This window comes from Brugia malayi (genome assembly GCF_000002995.4).
Source record: "Brugia malayi strain FR3 genome assembly, contig: Bm_v4_Chr1_scaffold_001, whole genome shotgun sequence".
Classification (NCBI taxonomy): Eukaryota; Metazoa; Nematoda; class Chromadorea; order Rhabditida; family Onchocercidae; genus Brugia; species Brugia malayi.
Genome location: NW_025062475.1, coordinates 4,971,767 through 4,991,156, shown reverse-complemented (window position 1 = coordinate 4,991,156; position 19,390 = coordinate 4,971,767). Strand labels below are relative to the sequence as shown.

General features: G+C 29.6%; 3 protein-coding genes across 3 annotated transcripts; 1 reads left to right on the top strand and 2 right to left on the bottom strand.

The window, feature by feature from the left end:
- Positions 1-141: 141 nt before the first annotated feature.
- On the bottom strand, positions 142-2,548 carry Bma-ilc-17.1.1 (Uncharacterized protein; the record flags this gene model as incomplete). Its single annotated transcript, XM_043076586.1, has 4 exons — positions 142-249; positions 437-625; positions 1,557-1,700; positions 2,441-2,548. The coding sequence occupies 4 exons, from the start codon at positions 2,546-2,548 to the stop codon at positions 142-144; spliced, it is 549 nt and encodes a 182-aa protein (XP_042932520.1).
- A 2,373-nt stretch (positions 2,549-4,921) lies between these two features.
- On the top strand, positions 4,922-8,778 carry Bma-slc-17.2.1 (Major Facilitator Superfamily protein; the record flags this gene model as incomplete). Its single annotated transcript, XM_001894386.2, has 9 exons — positions 4,922-5,164; positions 5,412-5,648; positions 5,846-5,933; positions 6,068-6,163; positions 6,268-6,407; positions 7,339-7,488; positions 7,718-7,850; positions 8,164-8,405; positions 8,596-8,778. 9 exons carry the CDS (start codon positions 4,922-4,924, stop codon positions 8,776-8,778), a joined length of 1,512 nt encoding a protein of 503 aa, XP_001894421.2.
- A 713-nt stretch (positions 8,779-9,491) lies between these two features.
- Bma-ilc-17.1.2 (Uncharacterized protein) lies at positions 9,492-11,887 on the bottom strand (the record flags this gene model as incomplete). The annotated part of the gene is made up of 4 exons (XM_001894387.2): positions 9,492-9,599; positions 9,786-9,974; positions 10,897-11,040; positions 11,780-11,887. The coding sequence occupies 4 exons, from the start codon at positions 11,885-11,887 to the stop codon at positions 9,492-9,494; spliced, it is 549 nt and encodes a 182-aa protein (XP_001894422.2).
- Positions 11,888-19,390: the final 7,503 nt, after the last annotated feature.

Sequence of the window (19,390 nt, the reverse complement as noted above, 5' to 3'; positions counted from 1 at the left end):
TTCCCAAATCATTAACATCAAATTGGTAAATATCGTCGTTGCTGCCGCTGATTTATTGCGGAAACAGATAAACGTCGGAATATTTATTCTCCAATCAATGAGGTAATAATACTATGAGGAGGAAAATATCGTCTTTGTTAATTATTCGTCATGAAAATTACTATAATCATACTGGACACTCTTCTTGATCGGACCTCGAAATCTTTCCGGAGCCAGGAATTTCATTTCTCCATCCGCTTTTGCACTTGCCTGAAATGTTGATTTCAAATCGATCGTCCTGATGTTCTTTAGATAAATTTTATTAGAAACGAGTAAAATTTGGAAATAAAATCGGAACTTATTCGCTTTGTTCCGGAATTCTTTGAATGAGAAACAAATTTTGCACAATAATAAATCGGTCATGAAAGTGAAAAAAAAAAAAGGTAGATTAACTTACCTGCAGCACAGGTATACATGCTAGGGCGATTGTTTCAGTTTGTTCCGAGTATGTTTGACATAGTTCGTCAAATTTTAGCACACGAATTTGATAACGAAGCGGTTCACACTCGAAGATTCGCTTGCCGATTAATTTGGGTGGCGGATGAGCGCACATGCAGCGTACTTCCGCCAGAGCTGCCGGAACTCTCTTAAAACATTAAATGTACTACTACTACTACTACTACTACTATCTTAGAATAGCACTGTACATAAAGTGCTGGAATGATAGATCATTTTCCTGTAATTGCTCTGCCCTGAATGTTTCGATTTAGTAGGTAACGGACCAATGGCGTTATTCCTTCAAAATATTTCAAAACATTCAAAGAAATTATTTGTGATTGCATTTTCTGAAGCGTTCTTTGTTGATCGATTGAATGTAAAAAATATATTTTACTTGTGCCATTTTGTGAGTTATTTATTTGTTTGAAATTGAATTGCAAATGGAAATCTATCATAGAGAGACGAATCAGAAATCCGGTACTCCGGAATTCATTGATCATTCCTAAATTTGCCCCGCCCCTTCAGTATGAGATATAATTGTGATGGAAGGAAGTATTGATTACTCGTGATAGATGATAATTATCAGAGTATTGGAACTAAGCTGATAAATAATTCCGTTATCAATCATTTTGACAAAAAGATTTTTTAATTGATAACAAGTTTTATTCAACTGATTGTTTTTCTGGGTTTCATCACATTTCGAGCTGTTTGTCACTGTAAAAAGGTTGTCAGCAGATTTCGTCAAAGAATAAAAGTTGAAATAACAATTTGAATTTCAATTTTTTCCTTTCGCATTTTTCTGCTCATTCGTTCACATTGCAACAGTGCAATTCCTGGCACCGAAGCAATTTATCATTTTTTTGCTTCGTTTTGTTTTTCAGTGTAAAAATCAATTAAAATTGGCACAAAAGGATATGATTGATCGTAAATTGACAAGAAATTCAGGCATTTCAAGCTTCAGTCATGCAAACCGGAATTTAGAGATATCTTCAACAGTCTTCCGAAGAAACGTTCCTGATGTAAATCTTAAGGTTCGCATTGCAGTCCGTCTTCCGTATAAAAAGATGAAAATGACGTACCAGCGGATTATAATTCAGAAAATATTCAAAATAACACAATGCGCGTTCTCTCAGCGGTGCTTCCGGTGTTATTGCTGGGAGTTCCGGGGTTTCGCAGTCAGCGACTCCATGGCTTACTTGTTCTCCGTCCTTCAGTGCATTTAACTAAAGTAAAGGATGCGTAAAGAACAATGGTAAAATCCCCACAAATATTCAAAGAAATTTATGAGATTAGAGAAGAGCTTACGACGAACTGAACTTTTAAGTTCCGCGGTGCTTTTTTATTCCGCCTGCAGAATTAAGGCAGCATTTTTCTTCTGGCATAAGCATAAGCAAAATTTGTGAGATTTGGAAAAATTTTTTTTTTTTTTTTGTAATATTTATTCCTGAATAAATTGAAAGTTACAAAAGGTGGAGTCGAAGAAATTACATACATTCAACTCAGTTTCAGTTTTCAAAATTCTTTCTCTGTTTACCTTTTTTTTTTATTTCCAATAATTCGAAAAAGGTAAACGGAATTGAATTATCTCTCTGTATCTCTTTCCAGTGTAATATATTCTTTTGTGGAATATTACTCCTTTATCAATCATGAAGTGATAAGCATTATGAATCTGAGATTCCCTATTCCCTATATTTGCTACTTTGAATGAAACACTGACAGTCTTCCATTGAAATTGATAATTTATTCCAATTGAAATGGTTCAGGTAAATTAATTGTTGATTTACCACATAGAACACCTTTGTCACAGTTCCCATTTGAATGTGTGATAAATCGATGTCAAAGTTAAATTTTGGGGAAGGAAAAGTTGCAACAGAGTAGCAAGAACTGAAATAATGCACGAAATAAATGCCCGCGGGATTCCTTCAAAAGTAAGTAATTTACTCTGACCTGTAAATTCAGTAACGATTGCTGATAAATGGGCGCAATGGGCGTATAATGCGAGGCGTTCTTTCTGTGCAACCATTCCGCGAAACTCTGGTGATGATCTCTTTTGATGTAGCGGTAGAAACATTCTGAATTCCTTCCTGATTCCAACAATGTCTTAGCGACGTATTGTCCGTTACTGAAAATGCGACAGCAAATGAAAATGATTTGTCTAAATTTAAGATATTTCGAGATAGTTTAAAATTTGTTTGCACTTTTTTGGAAAGAAGTAGTGATGATATGAGATCGATGAATAATATTTACCCTATTAATATTTATTCTGCAATTTCTCATTTTTTTTAAACCTACTATCAGGCCATAGTACTAGAATGAATATTGAGGTAGGACTTACGCGTAAAATTAGTAAAATTAAAAATTTAAATTAGTAAATATTTTCACTTGAAATAATAGCATTACGTCCAAGTTATAGACTTAACATTTGGTTGTTTATTTAACTGAATTTGAATAAATTTTATTAAATCAAACTTTTTTAATCGAACATCAATTCAAATTAATTTACCGAATGAATTTGTCACTTTTATGAAACATATTGTTTAAATGCAATATTTTCACTTATGATTTCTCTTCTCCCAAATAGCCCTTTCAATTCATTTTCTGCTTAATCCAAATTTGTTTCAGTGTGGAAAAGATTGGAATTCTTCACAAACGTTAAAAAATTAAGGCTTTTGGTTTAACGTTAATGTTCGGTTTAAAATTTGTTCTTTGTATCTGTCTGTAGCCATTAATTATATTCTCTAGATAATGATTCAAAATTTTAGTTTTAAACAGTGTTGTTATATTTTAAATAGTTTCTTCATTTTATTAAGTGAATTTTTTCTTCTTTCTTCCTTCTGTCTTCCTTTGTCTAACTCCTTCTCTCCCTTTTATCATTAAAAAGAAAAATAACAAATTTATTGCAAATGACTAATTACATATTTAAAGTACTGTAATGTTTACTTCTATTTTCACAATTACTAATTGTTACTAATGAGATATATTTAAGGCATTTATTGTTTTATATATGTCTGATTAGTAGTAAATTTTTTTTTGCTATTTTCAGTTCAAATTTTGTATAACTTTGAGAATTTTTATTTAAACTTTATTTGATTCTCATTTTCTATTCGGTAATGCATATAATATCTTTTTGTCTCCATTGCTGTATTTTCGAAGTTATAAAAGGACGAAGTTTCAGTGCTGTTGAAATTTATAATTAGTTAAATGAAGGTAAAAGTAATTACCAGGCGCTCACTTATTAGCAGCTACATTAATTCCAATTTAAATGCTAAAACCGATTTAAATTCTTACGAAAATACAGCTTTCACATTATGAAGTCACAGAAAACGTCCGTTTTATGCTGTTTACTACAAATTACTATTAGAATTAATTAGTGCTATTGTTTCAGCTACTGCATTGGTGGTTTTCAACTCTCATAAGTATGACAGCTGAGGTTCAAGCAACAGGTAAATTGGTTTATTACTCATTTCCACTGCAATTAAATCAGTTAAAAATTTTAAATTTTTTGAATTTAGTGTCTATTTTTTATTTCATAGATTTCATATTGCATCTGTAAAAGCAAATTTAGAATTTCTTTCTTACTGCCCTTGTGAAACAAAGTAGTTTTCCTTTCTTGATAGTTCAGATCGTTGACTTCTTTGTCTTCGATACGGGTAGAATCTCGAATTTGTACTAATTCCATTCTGTGTACGTGTACTGTGGGAGTCTTCGTGAAATACTTTATTATTCAAACCCCAAATTTGGGTAATTAAACCACAGATAACATTAAATATTATACAACATTACAATAATGAATTGATATCTAACACACAAATGTAACTTAATTATAAAATATTTAAAGATACAAGCAAAAGGAAGAAATTGGGAGGGATTTTATGGGTGTTAAGGTTACAAAGTGGATTAAAATCATTTAAAACCAATAGTCTTTGTTCATTAGGTTATAGCTTTGCCATTGTGGCGACAGCATCATTTAACCCTTCGGCATATGCAAATCTCAATGTGATCCAACTTTTATGAAGTGTTGATCAACAAATATGGCTGAGTTAATTAAATTAGACTTTTAAGGTTTTAATATTCACTTTACTTAATGGCTTAAACGGTACTATTTGAATATCTTAGTATTTAATCAAATTTCTCATTCTTTGGTAAAATAACCCGATGGATCCTATTATATTAGTGATAAGCAAACCCATGAAATATGTGGTATTGATAAGTCGGTTATTCCCACACGTTCACTACTGCACAGTAATTAGCCTAATGAGCCTAGCAACTGTGAATCTGTGATGACTTGCGACTCTTAAGATAACATTGAAATATCAATAAGCAAAATGATAAGTGATGGAAATAAGTAACTAATCGTAATTTCAAATTCCTCATCGCTTACCTTAAGTGTAACAATAATTATTGTTGTAAAAGTTACTAAAAGTTTTTAATTTAATTAATATATATGTACCATAATTCATTTGTCATTTCAGCCCTTTTGGGTTCCGCACGGTTAAACCTTGCATTAGTTGGATTTGTGGGTTTTTTTGTTGTCTTCATGTCACGTACTGATGTCAGTTTTGCAATCGTTTGTATGGTAAATAGTACAGCGGTGGAAATGATAACTGGTACCAATGATGCAAATGTTACCAAGAAAAGTGCGACATGTGCGCCACGGGATGATAGCGAATTGAGTGAAAGGGAAGCTGTATGTCTCTCACTTCATTCAGCCATTTTCAACTAAAATTTCAATGCAAATAATACTTAATTCTCTTTCCTTTAACCAAAGCATTAGAGGAAATTTAATTGTGTCAAAAAAAGCGTTAATGAATTGCATTGAAAGCATTCTATTTCTTTGCAAACTTAATCTTACGTTATTATTAAGTAAAAAAAAAAAAAGCAAAGAGAGATATTGCAAAGCATTTATTGACATCTAATTTCTTAATTACTTTCAGTATATGGGTGAATTTATTTGGACCAAGGATGTACAAGGATATGTATTAAGTGCCTTTTTTTGGGGCTATATAAGTAGCCAAATTCTTGGTGGTTATTTGGCCAGTCGATATGGCGGTCGTTTGGTGATTGGTATTACGGTTCTAGGATGTGCAGTTCTTACACTCCTCAGCCCAATAGCCGCAACAACTAGCGTTTTTGCATTCATTATTGCTCGAGCTATCATAGGCTTTATGCAGGTATTATAATAAGCCTAGTAATTTTTAATCGTTGTTAAGCTGAATGTATAATTTTACAAGCAAATTTTCACTTTTCCATGTTTCTCGAGTTATTTTTCCATAAGATATCATATATTTTTTGTCCTCTTAGATATTTTTGTTCAAGTATTGGATTTAGTTTTTTAGTTTATATAGATTTTACGGTTTCGAATTTTCAGGGTGCCATATTTCCTGCGTACCATGCAATGTGGTCAATGTGGGCGCCACCTCTGGAAAGAAGTTTATTAACCGGTGTAACATATGCAGGTTCGTCTTTTTCTTATCTTTAAGAATTTGACAGTAAATTAAAACTCCGAATTAATTTTTAACCTATTTCAAAAATGGTTTCAGATTGGACAATGCATTTGACTAATTTTTGATCAAAATAAATCTTCTTACAGGTGCTCAAATAGGTAATACAGCTGTCATGCCACTGTCTGGTTTACTTTGCAAATATGGATTTGCTGGTGGTTGGCCATCCATCTTTTACGTTATCGGTAAATTTGTAAAATTTTTTGTGTTTCTGAATTTCCTGAGATTCATCTAATTAATATTTTAAAGAGTCATCTTTATATGATTATTAAAAGTACTTTTTTTAAAGGTACGGCAGGTGTTTTATGGTGTGTTCTTTGGTTCTCCTATGTTTCGGATCGACCATCTCAGAGCAAACGTATTTCTAAAAAGGAGCTAAGCTATATCGAAAATTCATTAGCTGATATATTAGCATCGGATTCAAAAAAAGTAATGATTTTTTGGATTAGTTGCCGAATTTTATAAATTCGTCTATCATTCATTAGTTAGGTATGTCATGAAACTTGGACGTCTGTTACTTAATAGCTTAAAGTCGATTGAACTTTCGTATGCTAAAGAGCCTTCCTTGTTTATTATTATAGTTAGTATAGACGGATGAGTTGAGTGAAAGTCTATTTTATTCGTTAGCAAGCAGGTATCAATCTATAGCAATAATACAGATATCATTTGATGAAGTATCAAAGAATGAGATGGAAATGAATAAATGTATAAATTGATGGGAAAGTAGCTAACTTACCCAAGCTAAGGGATTTACATCCTTATACTGTGGGCATTGTCTTGCAATAAGCGCTTGATGATTACACTGAATAAAGGACTATCAGATGATCTTTACTCTTTATATAGTGAGAGATGGGTTTTGGTATTGTCAATTCCTCGTAAAAATAACTATTAGATTAGGAAACCTTTACAATATTTCGACATTGCAAGCAGTAAAGGAGTAGTTTTTAACGTATTAAACAATGCAGTACCTTTTATTAACAGTTGGAAATTTCTAGACAAACAGATAAACTACAATGGAAAGATGAGTGGTGGAATAATGGTTGCTTCATTAGGTGCAGTTTGAAACAATTTTATATTTCTTGAGAATGTTCAATTAAGACAAATTTTAGTGTTATGAATTAATACAATTTTATTTGATATATTTTGTGAGTTGTTTGGATACTTATTTCGAGTTTCGCGACAAGGTAATAAGGAATATCAATGTTTGTGGGAGGGAATTAAAAGATCTTAACAAGCATGCGCAATTATGCAATCATAAAAGTGACCTTTTGGTGCTACTATTTCGCAGTCATTTTCAAGAGTTGAAATTCTGATCCAATTCTTTTTTAAATTCCAAATTTAAAAATTTTTTTGATTTCAGAAAAGAGCTGTTCCATGGCTTGCAATATTCAAATCAGTTCCAGTTTGGGCAGTTTTTTGTGGGCATTTTGCCGGTGATTGGGGTGGTCACATGATGATAACCACCCTTCCGCTATTCATGAATGATGTTTTGGGATTAGACTTCGCTTCGGTTTGCTTATTCTCAATTATTTCTTAAAACGAAATTGCTAAAATAGCATTCGCAATATTCCTAGCATAAATAATCTAGTAGTCGAATAAAACTTGTCGTATTTATTCAAATCTCACTAAAAAATTCAGCGCTTAATATCGTATCTTTACTTACACACCAATGAGCTAGCAAGCTGATCCTTTCCAAAATATTTTTTCAGTGAAAAGTTTATTAATTTAATATATTTTAGCTTGGATTTTTGACAGCAATTCCGTACATTACATATTTCGTATGTATGAATTTTGGTGGTTTTACTGCCGATAAACTACAGAAAGCAAATGTTTTATCAACTATAGCTATTCGACGTCTTGCTATGATCATTTGTAGGTTTCTTTTGAGAGTTATGGCATTATATTTCGTTAAATTAACCTGAAATTAGTGAAAAATATGATTCACAGGAAATCATGATAACAAATTTGAGCGTAATTTTGCGATCTTATATAATGCGTTCGCTAATTGTTCACATATTCCACGTATTAATTGATTTTTGGTACTATAATATAAATTATAAGCTGTTATTACTTAACAGTTTTGTGCTTAAATGCTTAATTAATTAGTGAGAATTAATGAAGCGAAATTAATTGGTATAAGCTTGCTAATTTACCATAATTTAATGTATAACTGCCAAAATTATAGCACTTGGAAGTCAAGCAGTATTTTTGATAGCTAGCGGTTATTGCGGTTGTGGTCAGGAAACCTTAGTAACTATATTCCTTACCGTTGGGATTGGTTTATCCGGAATACAATACTCCGGTTACATGGTCAGTTATCTCGACATTGCACCAGCATTTGCTGGACCTATATTGGGTATCGGCAATACGATACCATGTATCGCTGGTATCATAGGTCCGGTGATGGTTGGTTATCTCACTCCCACGGTAATTTTCATTCCACTTTATGACTTTCTCTATTTTTCAAAATATATCATGCAATTTTTTATAAATTTTGCATTTCTTAAATTTTACTTTTAGATGTTTTTACCGGCCAAATTCCCATTAACCTCACAAAAAAAGGAAATTACTTACATGAATTCAATTTAATGAAAAAAGAAATGTTTCACTTATTTAGGGTTCACAACAAGAATGGCAATTAGTTTTTTGGATTACCGGTGGAGTCTTATTGGCCGGTACTACCATTTTCTGTTTATTTGCCAAAGGTGAAGTGCAGCCTTGGGCATTGAGCGATATTGACAAAGAAGAAAATTGTGAACTGGAAAAAAAGACACTTAATAGCTCGGAGAGCTCACCGTGATTAGTAAAAATTTATATTAGATAATTTTTCTTTTGAAGGCTAAACTTAAATATTTTTGTGTATTTTGGAAGCGATCAGTTCGAGAAATCTTTTATTCCCATTCGTAATTACGAGCGCAATAGACCGTTAATTGTTGATGTTAATTTTGTAAAGAAACATTTTTGGGATATACACAGTGTCATTAGTATTACATAATTTAACAATTTCCATTTCACAACTAATATTTCCATTTCGTTTTTTAAATTGACTTCTTCTAAAAGATTTTATTTGTTGACAGTAAATTTTAATTAGTTTTTAATAGTTTTGTTGATTTTTTTCATGAATTGTAGTATTGTTTCGGAATAACGTTGTGTGGTTCATGAAATCGGATTCTGTTCATTTTTTTGTTTGATAAGTTCACTTTCAATGTATGCTTATTAATACGAAAATTTAAACATATGTTCAAAGTAAGCTTACTCTACAGACATTAATCTCAAAAAGTATACGTTAGCAAAATTTATCGCTCTAATTAAGGCTATCCATTTTTTCACAGTTTAATGGTTCGTAAAAAAAGTTTTCATCAAAAATAATTATTCCCAAATCATTAACATCAAATTGGTAAATATCGTCGTTGCTGCCGCTGATTTATTGCGGAAACAGATAAACGTCGGAATATTTATTCTCCAATCAATGAGGTAATAATACTATGAGGAGGAAAATATCGTCTTTGTTAATTATTCGTCATGAAAATTACTATAATCATACTGGACACTCTTCTTGATCGGACCTCGAAATCTTTCCGGAGCCAGGAATTTCATTTCTCCATCCGCTTTTGCACTTGCCTGAAATGTTGATTTCAAATCGATCGTCCTGATGTTCTTTAGATAAATTTTATTAGAAACGAGTAAAATTTGGAAATAAAATCGGAACTTATTCGCTTTGTTCCGGAATTCTTTGAATGAGAAACAAATTTTGCACAATAATAAATCGGTCATGAAAGTGAAAAAAAAAAAGGTAGATTAACTTACCTGCAGCACAGGTATACATGCTAGGGCGATTGTTTCAGTTTGTTCCGAGTATGTTTGACATAGTTCGTCAAATTTTAGCACACGAATTTGATAACGAAGCGGTTCACACTCGAAGATTCGCTTGCCGATTAATTTGGGTGGCGGATGAGCGCACATGCAGCGTACTTCCGCCAGAGCTGCCGGAACTCTCTTAAAACATTAAATGTACTACTACTACTACTATCTTAGAATAGCACTGTACATAAAGTGCTGGAATGATAGATCATTTTCCTGTAATTGCTCTGCCCTGAATGTTTCGATTTAGTAGGTAACGGACCAATGGCGTTATTCCTTCAAAATATTTCAAAACATTCAAAGAAATTATTTGTGATTGCATTTTCTGAAGCGTTCTTTGTTGATCGATTGAATGTAAAAAATATATTTTACTTGTGCCATTTTGTGAGTTATTTATTTGTTTGAAATTGAATTGCAAATGGAAATCTATCATAGAGAGACGAATCAGAAATCCGGTACTCCGGAATTCATTGATCATTCCTAAATTTGCCCCGCCCCTTCAGTATGAGATATAATTGTGATGGAAGGAAGTATTGATTACTCGTGATAGATGATAATTATCAGAGTATTGGAACTAAGCTGATAAATAATTCCGTTATCAATCATTTTGACAAAAAGATTTTTTAATTGATAACAAGTTTTATTCAACTGATTGTTTTTCTGGGTTTCATCACATTTCGAGCTGTTTGTCACTGTAAAAAGGTTGTCAGCAGATTTCGTCAAAGAATAAAAGTTGAAATAACAATTTGAATTTCAATTTTTTCCTTTCGCATTTTTCTGCTCATTCGTTCACATTGCAACAGTGCAATTCCTGGCACCGAAGCAATTTATCATTTTTTTGCTTCGTTTTGTTTTTCAGTGTAAAAATCAATTAAAATTGGCACAAAAGGATATGATTGATCGTAAATTGACAAGAAATTCAGGCATTTCAAGCTTCAGTCATGCAAACCGGAATTTAGAGATATCTTCAACAGTCTTCCGAAGAAACGTTCCTGATGTAAATCTTAAGGTTCGCATTGCAGTCCGTCTTCCGTATAAAAAGATGAAAATGACGTACCAGCGGATTATAATTCAGAAAATATTCAAAATAACACAATGCGCGTTCTCTCAGCGGTGCTTCCGGTGTTATTGCTGGGAGTTCCGGGGTTTCGCAGTCAGCGACTCCATGGCTTACTTGTTCTCCGTCCTTCAGTGCATTTAACTAAAGTAAAGGATGCGTAAAGAACAATGGTAAAATCCCCACAAATATTCAAAGAAATTTATGAGATTAGAGAAGAGCTTACGACGAACTGAACTTTTAAGTTCCGCGGTGCTTTTTTATTCCGCCTGCAGAATTAAGGCAGCATTTTTCTTCTGGCATAAGCATAAGCAAAATTTGTGAGATTTGGAAAAATTTTTTTTTTTTTTTGTAATATTTATTCCTGAATAAATTGAAAGTTACAAAAGGAGGAGTCGAAGAAATTACATACATTCAACTCAGTTTCAGTTTTCAAAATTCTTTCTCTGTTTACCTTTTTTTTTTATTTCCAATAATTCGAAAAAGGTAAACGGAATTGAATTATCTCTCTGTATCTCTTTCCAGTGTAATATATTCTTTTGTGGAATATTACTCCTTTATCAATCATAAAGTGATAAGCATTATGAATCTGAGATTCCCTATTCCCCATATTTGCTACTTTGAATGAAACACTGACAGTCTTCCATTGAAATTGATAATTTATTCCAATTGAAATGGTTCAGGTAAATTAATTGTTGATTTGCCACATAGAACACCTTTGTCACAGTTCCCATTTGAATGTGTGATAAATCGATGTCAAAGTTAAATTTTGGGGAAGGAAAAGTTGCAACAGAGTAGCAAGAACTGAAATAATGCACGAAATAAATGCCCGCGGGATTCCTTCAAAAGTAAGTAATTTACTCTGACCTGTAAATTCAGTAACGATTGCTGATAAATGGGCGCAATGGGCGTATAATGCGAGGCGTTCTTTCTGTGCAACCATTCCGCGAAACTCTGGTGATGATCTCTTTTGATGTAGCGGTAGAAACATTCTGAATTCCTTCCTGATTCCAACAATGTCTTAGCGACGTATTGTCCGTTACTGAAAATGCGACAGCAAATGATGTTTATACAGATTATCAGCTTATCATTTCATGCTTTTTTTCAAATGATTTTACCCTATCAATAATTGTTGTAGCCTTAAATTGCGTAAAGTTGAATACCTTTTAAATTCATTGAAGCCAATTAAAATTATAAGCCAAAATGGCTGCTCCAATAGCGAAGCTAGAAGGGCCAGTGTCTGAAAATAATGAAAAAAAAATATATGAAATAAAGAAATTTTTTGTCTTGTCTATATTAAATAAATAAAAAGCTAAATAAATAAACATATAATAAACAAAACAAATAGGCAAATATAAATTTATAAGCGATTTAATTTGGATTAAGTTTTATTACATCATACTTTATTTGTCTACCATACAACTTTTGATTATCTAGTTATTTACCTAAAACATATACAAGTACTACTCATATCATTTGGTACTTTTCTGCTTACATTATTGTTTATGTACTTTTGTTATTAAATAATTATTATGCTGTACAAATGTGAAATTAACAGCAAATCATAATTAAATGTGCAATTAGCTAATTCTCCTCCTTAATTATTATGTTAACTATTAGTAGCTACGTGTACCCTTAATTATTTCTAATTGTCTGTTATTTGTGATAATCTTAACTTATAGCTGTTATGATTTATCACTTCTCGAAATAACAATGATGATTATTTATCAGAATATTCCATCAATACATTAATTCTGTATTATATTTTATTAAGTGCAAAAAAAAAAAAAAATAAAGAAAATAGAGAAGCAAAAAACTAATTTCATTTCAAAATTTTTTTACAACACAACAAAATCAAACAGTGGAAAAGAGTTAGTTAATTACTGAATGATTGAATGATCTTTGTGATTTGTTAATTATTCTAAACTCTTTGGAATGAATTGATTTTTCTAAAAAATGCATGCAGAACTTACATATAAATAGTATTTTCAGTCTAAATTCTCTTCCACTTATGTTTTTAGGCAAAATTAGAAAAGAAATTTTGCCGTGTGATAAAAATATTAGTGTACCAAATGTTTTACGAATAATATAAGTAAATCACGAATAATGTGATAAGCTAATCTGCTAATGAAACAGATAGTTTTGACAATTGTCACATGAAATGCTTTGAAATAACCATTTTACGAGAATTTACACATATATATATATTTATATTCATTGTATGTTATTCAAAACTAACAACTTATTTTATCCATTAAATGAAAAATTGATAAATTTGCACTTCTAAGGAATTTTTTTTTTCAAAAGTAATCAGATTTTGAATAACTAAGCGATAAAAGTACATCTTGTGATAATTTATGATTTTCAACTTTTTACATTTTTTGTTCTTTTAATTTTCATCTTTTTTTAACTCTAAACCTCTGTATATTGATTGACAATCACTGTTTTAAAAAAAAAAAATTAATTGATAATCACTGTTAGATATGAAACAGTTATTTAGTGTAAATAATTACAAAGATTAAAATCCCTAAGTCCATGTTTCCGTATTTTTCGTTTTTGGTAGACGAAAATTCTTCATTGCTATCTAATACTTCTTTTTTTTCGTCTTATTCCTTTAATCTAAATTTTTTTTTAATTTCAAAAAATAAATTTCTGGATAATCAAATAAGTAATGAATTAGTTATGCCAGTAGCAGCTATGTTATGCAAATATAACTCTACTAGATGATCTCACTATATTATGTTTATTTCCTTTTTTTTGGTTTCCTAATTTCTAAAAATTAATTAAATTACTAACAGAATGAAAAAAAAATTTTTTTACTGTTTACTGTAAAAATTTCCTAAACTAAAGCTTTTTATTGTAATTTCTATGATTTATTCAGATAATATTATCATTTACTGTAGGTAAGAAGTAGAATGAAAACAATTTAGTAAAAAAGAAACTTCATTTTTTTTAAGTTTATTGATTTGTTGCGGAATCTACATAATATTGTGATCTGGTCTTCTTTATGATTTTCTGCTCTAAATAGTTGTTACAAATCTCTTCTATATTATATTGCGCATCGAACAAACTGCCATCACAGTATTGTATCCGGTCATACCATATGCCGCTAGTACTGTACTCCGCATAGCATCAATCAAGACTATTTGCATAGCATTCCGTTATGATTATTCATTTGTAGTGCTGTACTCCGCATAGCATTCCGTTATGATTATTCATTTGTAGTGCTGTACTCCGCATAGCATTCCGTTATGATTATTCATTTGTAGTTCCGTTATGATTATTCACCCTTGTTAAATATATTAAACAAACAAATATCATTATACTTTATCCGATGACTACAGCCATTTATTTATGGCACTATATTTATTTAATAAATATACCTATGTAACATATTGTTACACTTGAATTTGTCATACTGTAATGTGTAATCTTAAATGAAAACATACGTTTATGCATGTAACAATTTGTATGTAAAGTATTTGTATTTTACTTTAATTTTGAATTAATACAGTGAATTCTTCAGAAATAATTTTATAATTATGAATGATAATGGTATGTGTTAGAGATTTGCTGCTTTATTATGGTTAATGTTTGTGGTTTTGGTTGTAATCAATAAACCAACTGAATCCGAAATGGAATACGAATACATTGCCAATTCGGTCAAATAGTCAAATGAGGATTAGTTAATTAGTGTCTCTCGAGAGGATTGCTTCCCGAGAGATTTCAAAAACAATATTTGATTTTCAGATTCTATATATTTTTTCTTAATTTTATATTAAGCAATAACATAAAATCATTTTTTAATCATTTAGATGACTTTTTTTCAGATGATCTCTTTATGGTATCGAGCTATATTTTGGTAATTTTAGCCATACTTAGCTAATTAAATCCTAACTTAGCTAATAAAAAAGCACTAATATTTTTGTTGATTTCCGGTTTATTGACCTGTTATAAGCTAAATAGGGAAAAGAAGCGAAGTATTAAGAAAAAAAAAAAAAAAACAGTTATAATCAGCGCAATATATTGTAGTAAATTTTGTAGCATTTTTAAACTGCTAATATCTAAAATATTAATCCAATTTGTGAAAGTTAAAAGAAAAAATAAGAGAGAAAATATTTCATTTCTACGACAATAATACCATGGTGCTAAATTTTTAGCTCTTTAGCTCTTCTTCAATTCAGTCTGAGTCAAGTTGCAACTCACTGTGGCAATGATTTTATTGCTTAATGTTAATGACATGACATGACATGCTTACTAACATTTCTTTTAAGTGATGTCTGTGGGATGCAAATTACATTTATATATTAGCTAGTTCATTTGTTCAAGCTTCCTCTTCACCAATAATTACAATAAAAATGAACAGTTGGAAAGTTAATGAAAAAAAAAAAAGCAAAATGACTGCTAATTTTAATTGCAACTTTACATCAGGTTTAGAATAGCAAAAAACTTTCCGTTAATGAAAATTACTTTAAGTATAAAAACTACTCGAATTAGAAGTATTAAAATTAACAACAGTACATGTATTAACAGTTTGCATTAAGAAGTAATTATTTGACAAATAACAATTTTTCAGACTATGCTTGCAATCTCAACAATTCAAATTATATTCATAATTTACGGAGCAAATGACACATGATAAGATAATCTGTAAAATAATGATAAGCGAAATCACTGGTGTACTTAAATTGTTTATCTCTAACCTTTCGCTGCATATTATTGCCTACCGTAGCTAGAAATTACTTTTACAATATATTAAAATGCAATATACTATATGATTTAAATTTTTAGTGTGAATTAAATTTAGTGTAAGATAGTTACGCAACATTAAATGAAAAAATTTTAGATCGTTTTTGAAAAATTATAGAACCATTAGCAACAAAAAAGTAGAGCATGAAAAATTAATTTAAATTATTAAAAATAATTTTACAGGAAGAGATTAATTTTTTTGGCTACTTTATCGTATTTATTATATAGCCTTTGTATTACTGCTAGTAATATTATATCTGATAAGATATGCCATGCTGGTTGTTATCAACAATTATTACTCAATCATTAGTAATAATTATTGGTAAATGAAAAAGTCTCAATTGTATTATGGCTCAGTGCTTTTTTAGCCGATTACTTAGCTTTTATTTTTAATTAATTGCTTATTTGTGAATTGTTTGCTTATTTTGTCAATTGTCACTACACTTTTCTTTTCCTAATCTGTTTGATCAGTTTGCTTCTTTTTCATTCAGTTGTTTACTTTTGAACTTATTTTAGTCTTTTTATATCACATCCTTTAAATGATACCTTCTGTGAAGACTAAAATTTAACAATGCTTTTATAGATCTGTCTTGTCATAGCTTAAGCATTTGTATTTAAAAAAATTGCTAATGAAATCAAATCATTAACTGTCAACAATTTTATCAGTAAGATGAATTATAGGATTATACTTAATTTATGTGAAAAAAAAGTTATTTCTTCATAAAATATATCAGACTTATATTGTAATAGCATTGTTACTAAAAGATACACTTTACCGATGAAATGTGTGCTATCTTAGCAAAATAATAATAATATCGGATGCTTAGCAAATTGTTAATGAATTGATAAATTCATATTTATTATTACTATAATTACCATACAGTTAATTCAAATTATTGTTATTATTATTATATGTATAAAGTGAATAAATAGTTTAAAGTGTTGTAAAATTCTCACCAAAATTTAACAATTCATATTAGAAAAAAGAAAAATCATTTACTAAATTAAAATCCATCCTATTTTACATAATATTCTTTTAAACAAATTATTAATCTCTCTCTCTCTCTCTCTTTTGCTCTTCTCATGTCTTCATCATCTCTTTTCCAGTTAAAGTATTTTCTTAGTAGCTTCTGGTGCTGTCACACTTATGGTTCTATTTGTTGAGTATTGGCTTATCTGTGCAGATCTGTTAGCTGCACGGCTAATTGCTTGAATCTTGCACAACTTCAAAGATTAAATGTTGAGTAAAAATTTAAAAAATAATAGTAAAATCATAATTATTCATTGGAAAAACAATGTTAAAATTGGAAATAATAGTTATTTTTTCATTTAATTTTTAAAAATTTGTATTAAAATTGATAAAAAGATGATAAAATGATTCTTACAAAAATGGTAAAAAAATTAACAAAAAGTTGATGAAAAGGTGAAAAATGATTTATTGCTAATAGCAATAAGCAATATGCAAATAAATTGAAATCAATTAAGATACTTTAATTTATATAATTATATTGTAAGATTTGGTTCATGGAAAATTATCATCTTTCATTTTATATAAATAATCTATTAGGTTTTAATTTATGGATAATTTATTATAATTCAGGTCATTTTAGATTTACTATTTTATACTAAATGATAATTTTTCAAGCAGAATTTATCAAATTAAATTCATATTTCATTCAGGCATGTAGTAGTAAATGAAGAATAATATTTAATAACATTGAAAGAATTTGAAAAACAAATTTTATCATCCAATTTTAAAATGATAAATGAGGAACTATTTTTTTTATTTTATATACACGGAATGCATTTTGTTTGTTTTTAAATTGCTAACGAATCTTTTTCTTTTTACCGAAGCTTACAAGTAATACTCAACTTAGTCTGAGAGCAAAAAAAAGAGCTAAAAAACAAAATCATTTTTGTTAAAAGAAAAAAATGCAAAAAAGTAAAATAATGAATTATTTTGAACAAATCATATTCTTTTGGCATTCAGAAAAAATTTTTTAAATCTTTCATTGTTTTTCATTTATCATAAAACTTTTATATTTTCAATTGTTAAGTGCTATTATTTTTATTTTTTTAAATCATTTTTTAGGGCACAAAATTCAAATGGTGATTGCTACATTCTGATCAATTCTTTTGGCCAAGAACTTTCATAGGCCAAATTGGACAATAAATTGCTGGTACAAAATATCAATATTACAGGTGTTGGTACTGGAATGAATAAAAATGTCAGCAGTGAAAGATCTAAAAATGATAACTTAAAAAAGAAAGTTAAAAAAAAAACTTATTTTATAAGCAAGATAAGCAAGACAGTTAACTTAATATTTGAAATAAGCTAAAGTTTAGAAAATATTTTTATTTCAAATGCTGAAAATCGGATATTTAATTAGTTAAACGATGAAGAAATTAAGCTAAAAGCAAACAATTGAACTAAATATTTTTTGCTAAGTAAAAAAAGCAAAGCAAATGTCATTCTTTTCATATTAATTGATGCATTCATTTTTAAAGTAAGCATTTTAAATTTACTCATTTTAATTTCATGAAACATTGGTAACGAAAAAAATTATTGAAACTTTATTTTGCGTAAATTAGACTTCGAAAAAGTCATAAATCTCGAATTTCCTAATCTCGTCCATTGATCTCAGTGCTTAAGCTAAAAACATATGATAATGTTATCCGAATTGCAAGTTGTACTAAAATCCCTTTATTGATTAATTAAATTATTAAAAATTTAAATTTTATATTATTTGAAAATTCAATATAGACATCAAAAATACCTTTTCGTAAAAAGTGAATATGTATTAATACATAAAAATTTTGGATTATTTATTTAGTATATAAAGTAATTTACCCATAAAGGCTTGTGTTTACTTAAATCACTTACTGTTAATTTTATCATTTCCATTTGATAATATTAGATTATTTCAATGGAATTGTTATTAGCTGTTTTATATTTAATATTGGCAATATTTTTTCTGTCATAAATTTGTTATAAAACTTTTTGTAATTGTGATTTTTACAGTTTCTGTAAATTATTATTATTCAGAATTAAAATGTTCATGTAACACTGTTATCTAATGCAGTTGAGGACAATCCGTTTTTTTTTTTTTTCTGATTCATGTGTTCAAGAAAATGGTACCGGATAATGATAATGAAGGGATAATCCTGATTAGTGCATTGTAATAATGTCAGTTGTTATATTTCACTGAGAAGATTATGATTTGCTCAGTTTAAGATGATAGTTTAGTAGGACATTTCAGGATAAGTATTTTAGTTAAGCCAGGAAATGGTCACAAATTAGCGAAATTGTGATAATTAATAATAATAAAAATGATAATAATAACGATAGTAATAGTAGTAATAATAATAGTAGTGATGACAATAATTATTATTATTATAATATAGTAGCAAATAATATACATGTATAGGGAAAGAGAGAGAGAGAGAGAGAAAGAGTAAGTAAGGTTTATTGCTATTCTATTAACTTTAACAAAATCAGATTTAAAATAAGGAAGTAAGGAATGATCCACGGTGTTTGAATATCCGGTAAATTAGGTGAAATATGAAAGAGTAGAATAGCCTGGAATAGGAATAGCAGAATGGAATATTGGTTATTTGTTGCAATGGTCAATTGCAGTTGAGCACTAATGTCGCACCCGTCCCCTCCTCTACTTCCCCCCGCTTTCTTGTCTCATTATGGTTGTTGCAGCATTCCATTAACCCTACTGAGCTTAAGGCGGTTCAG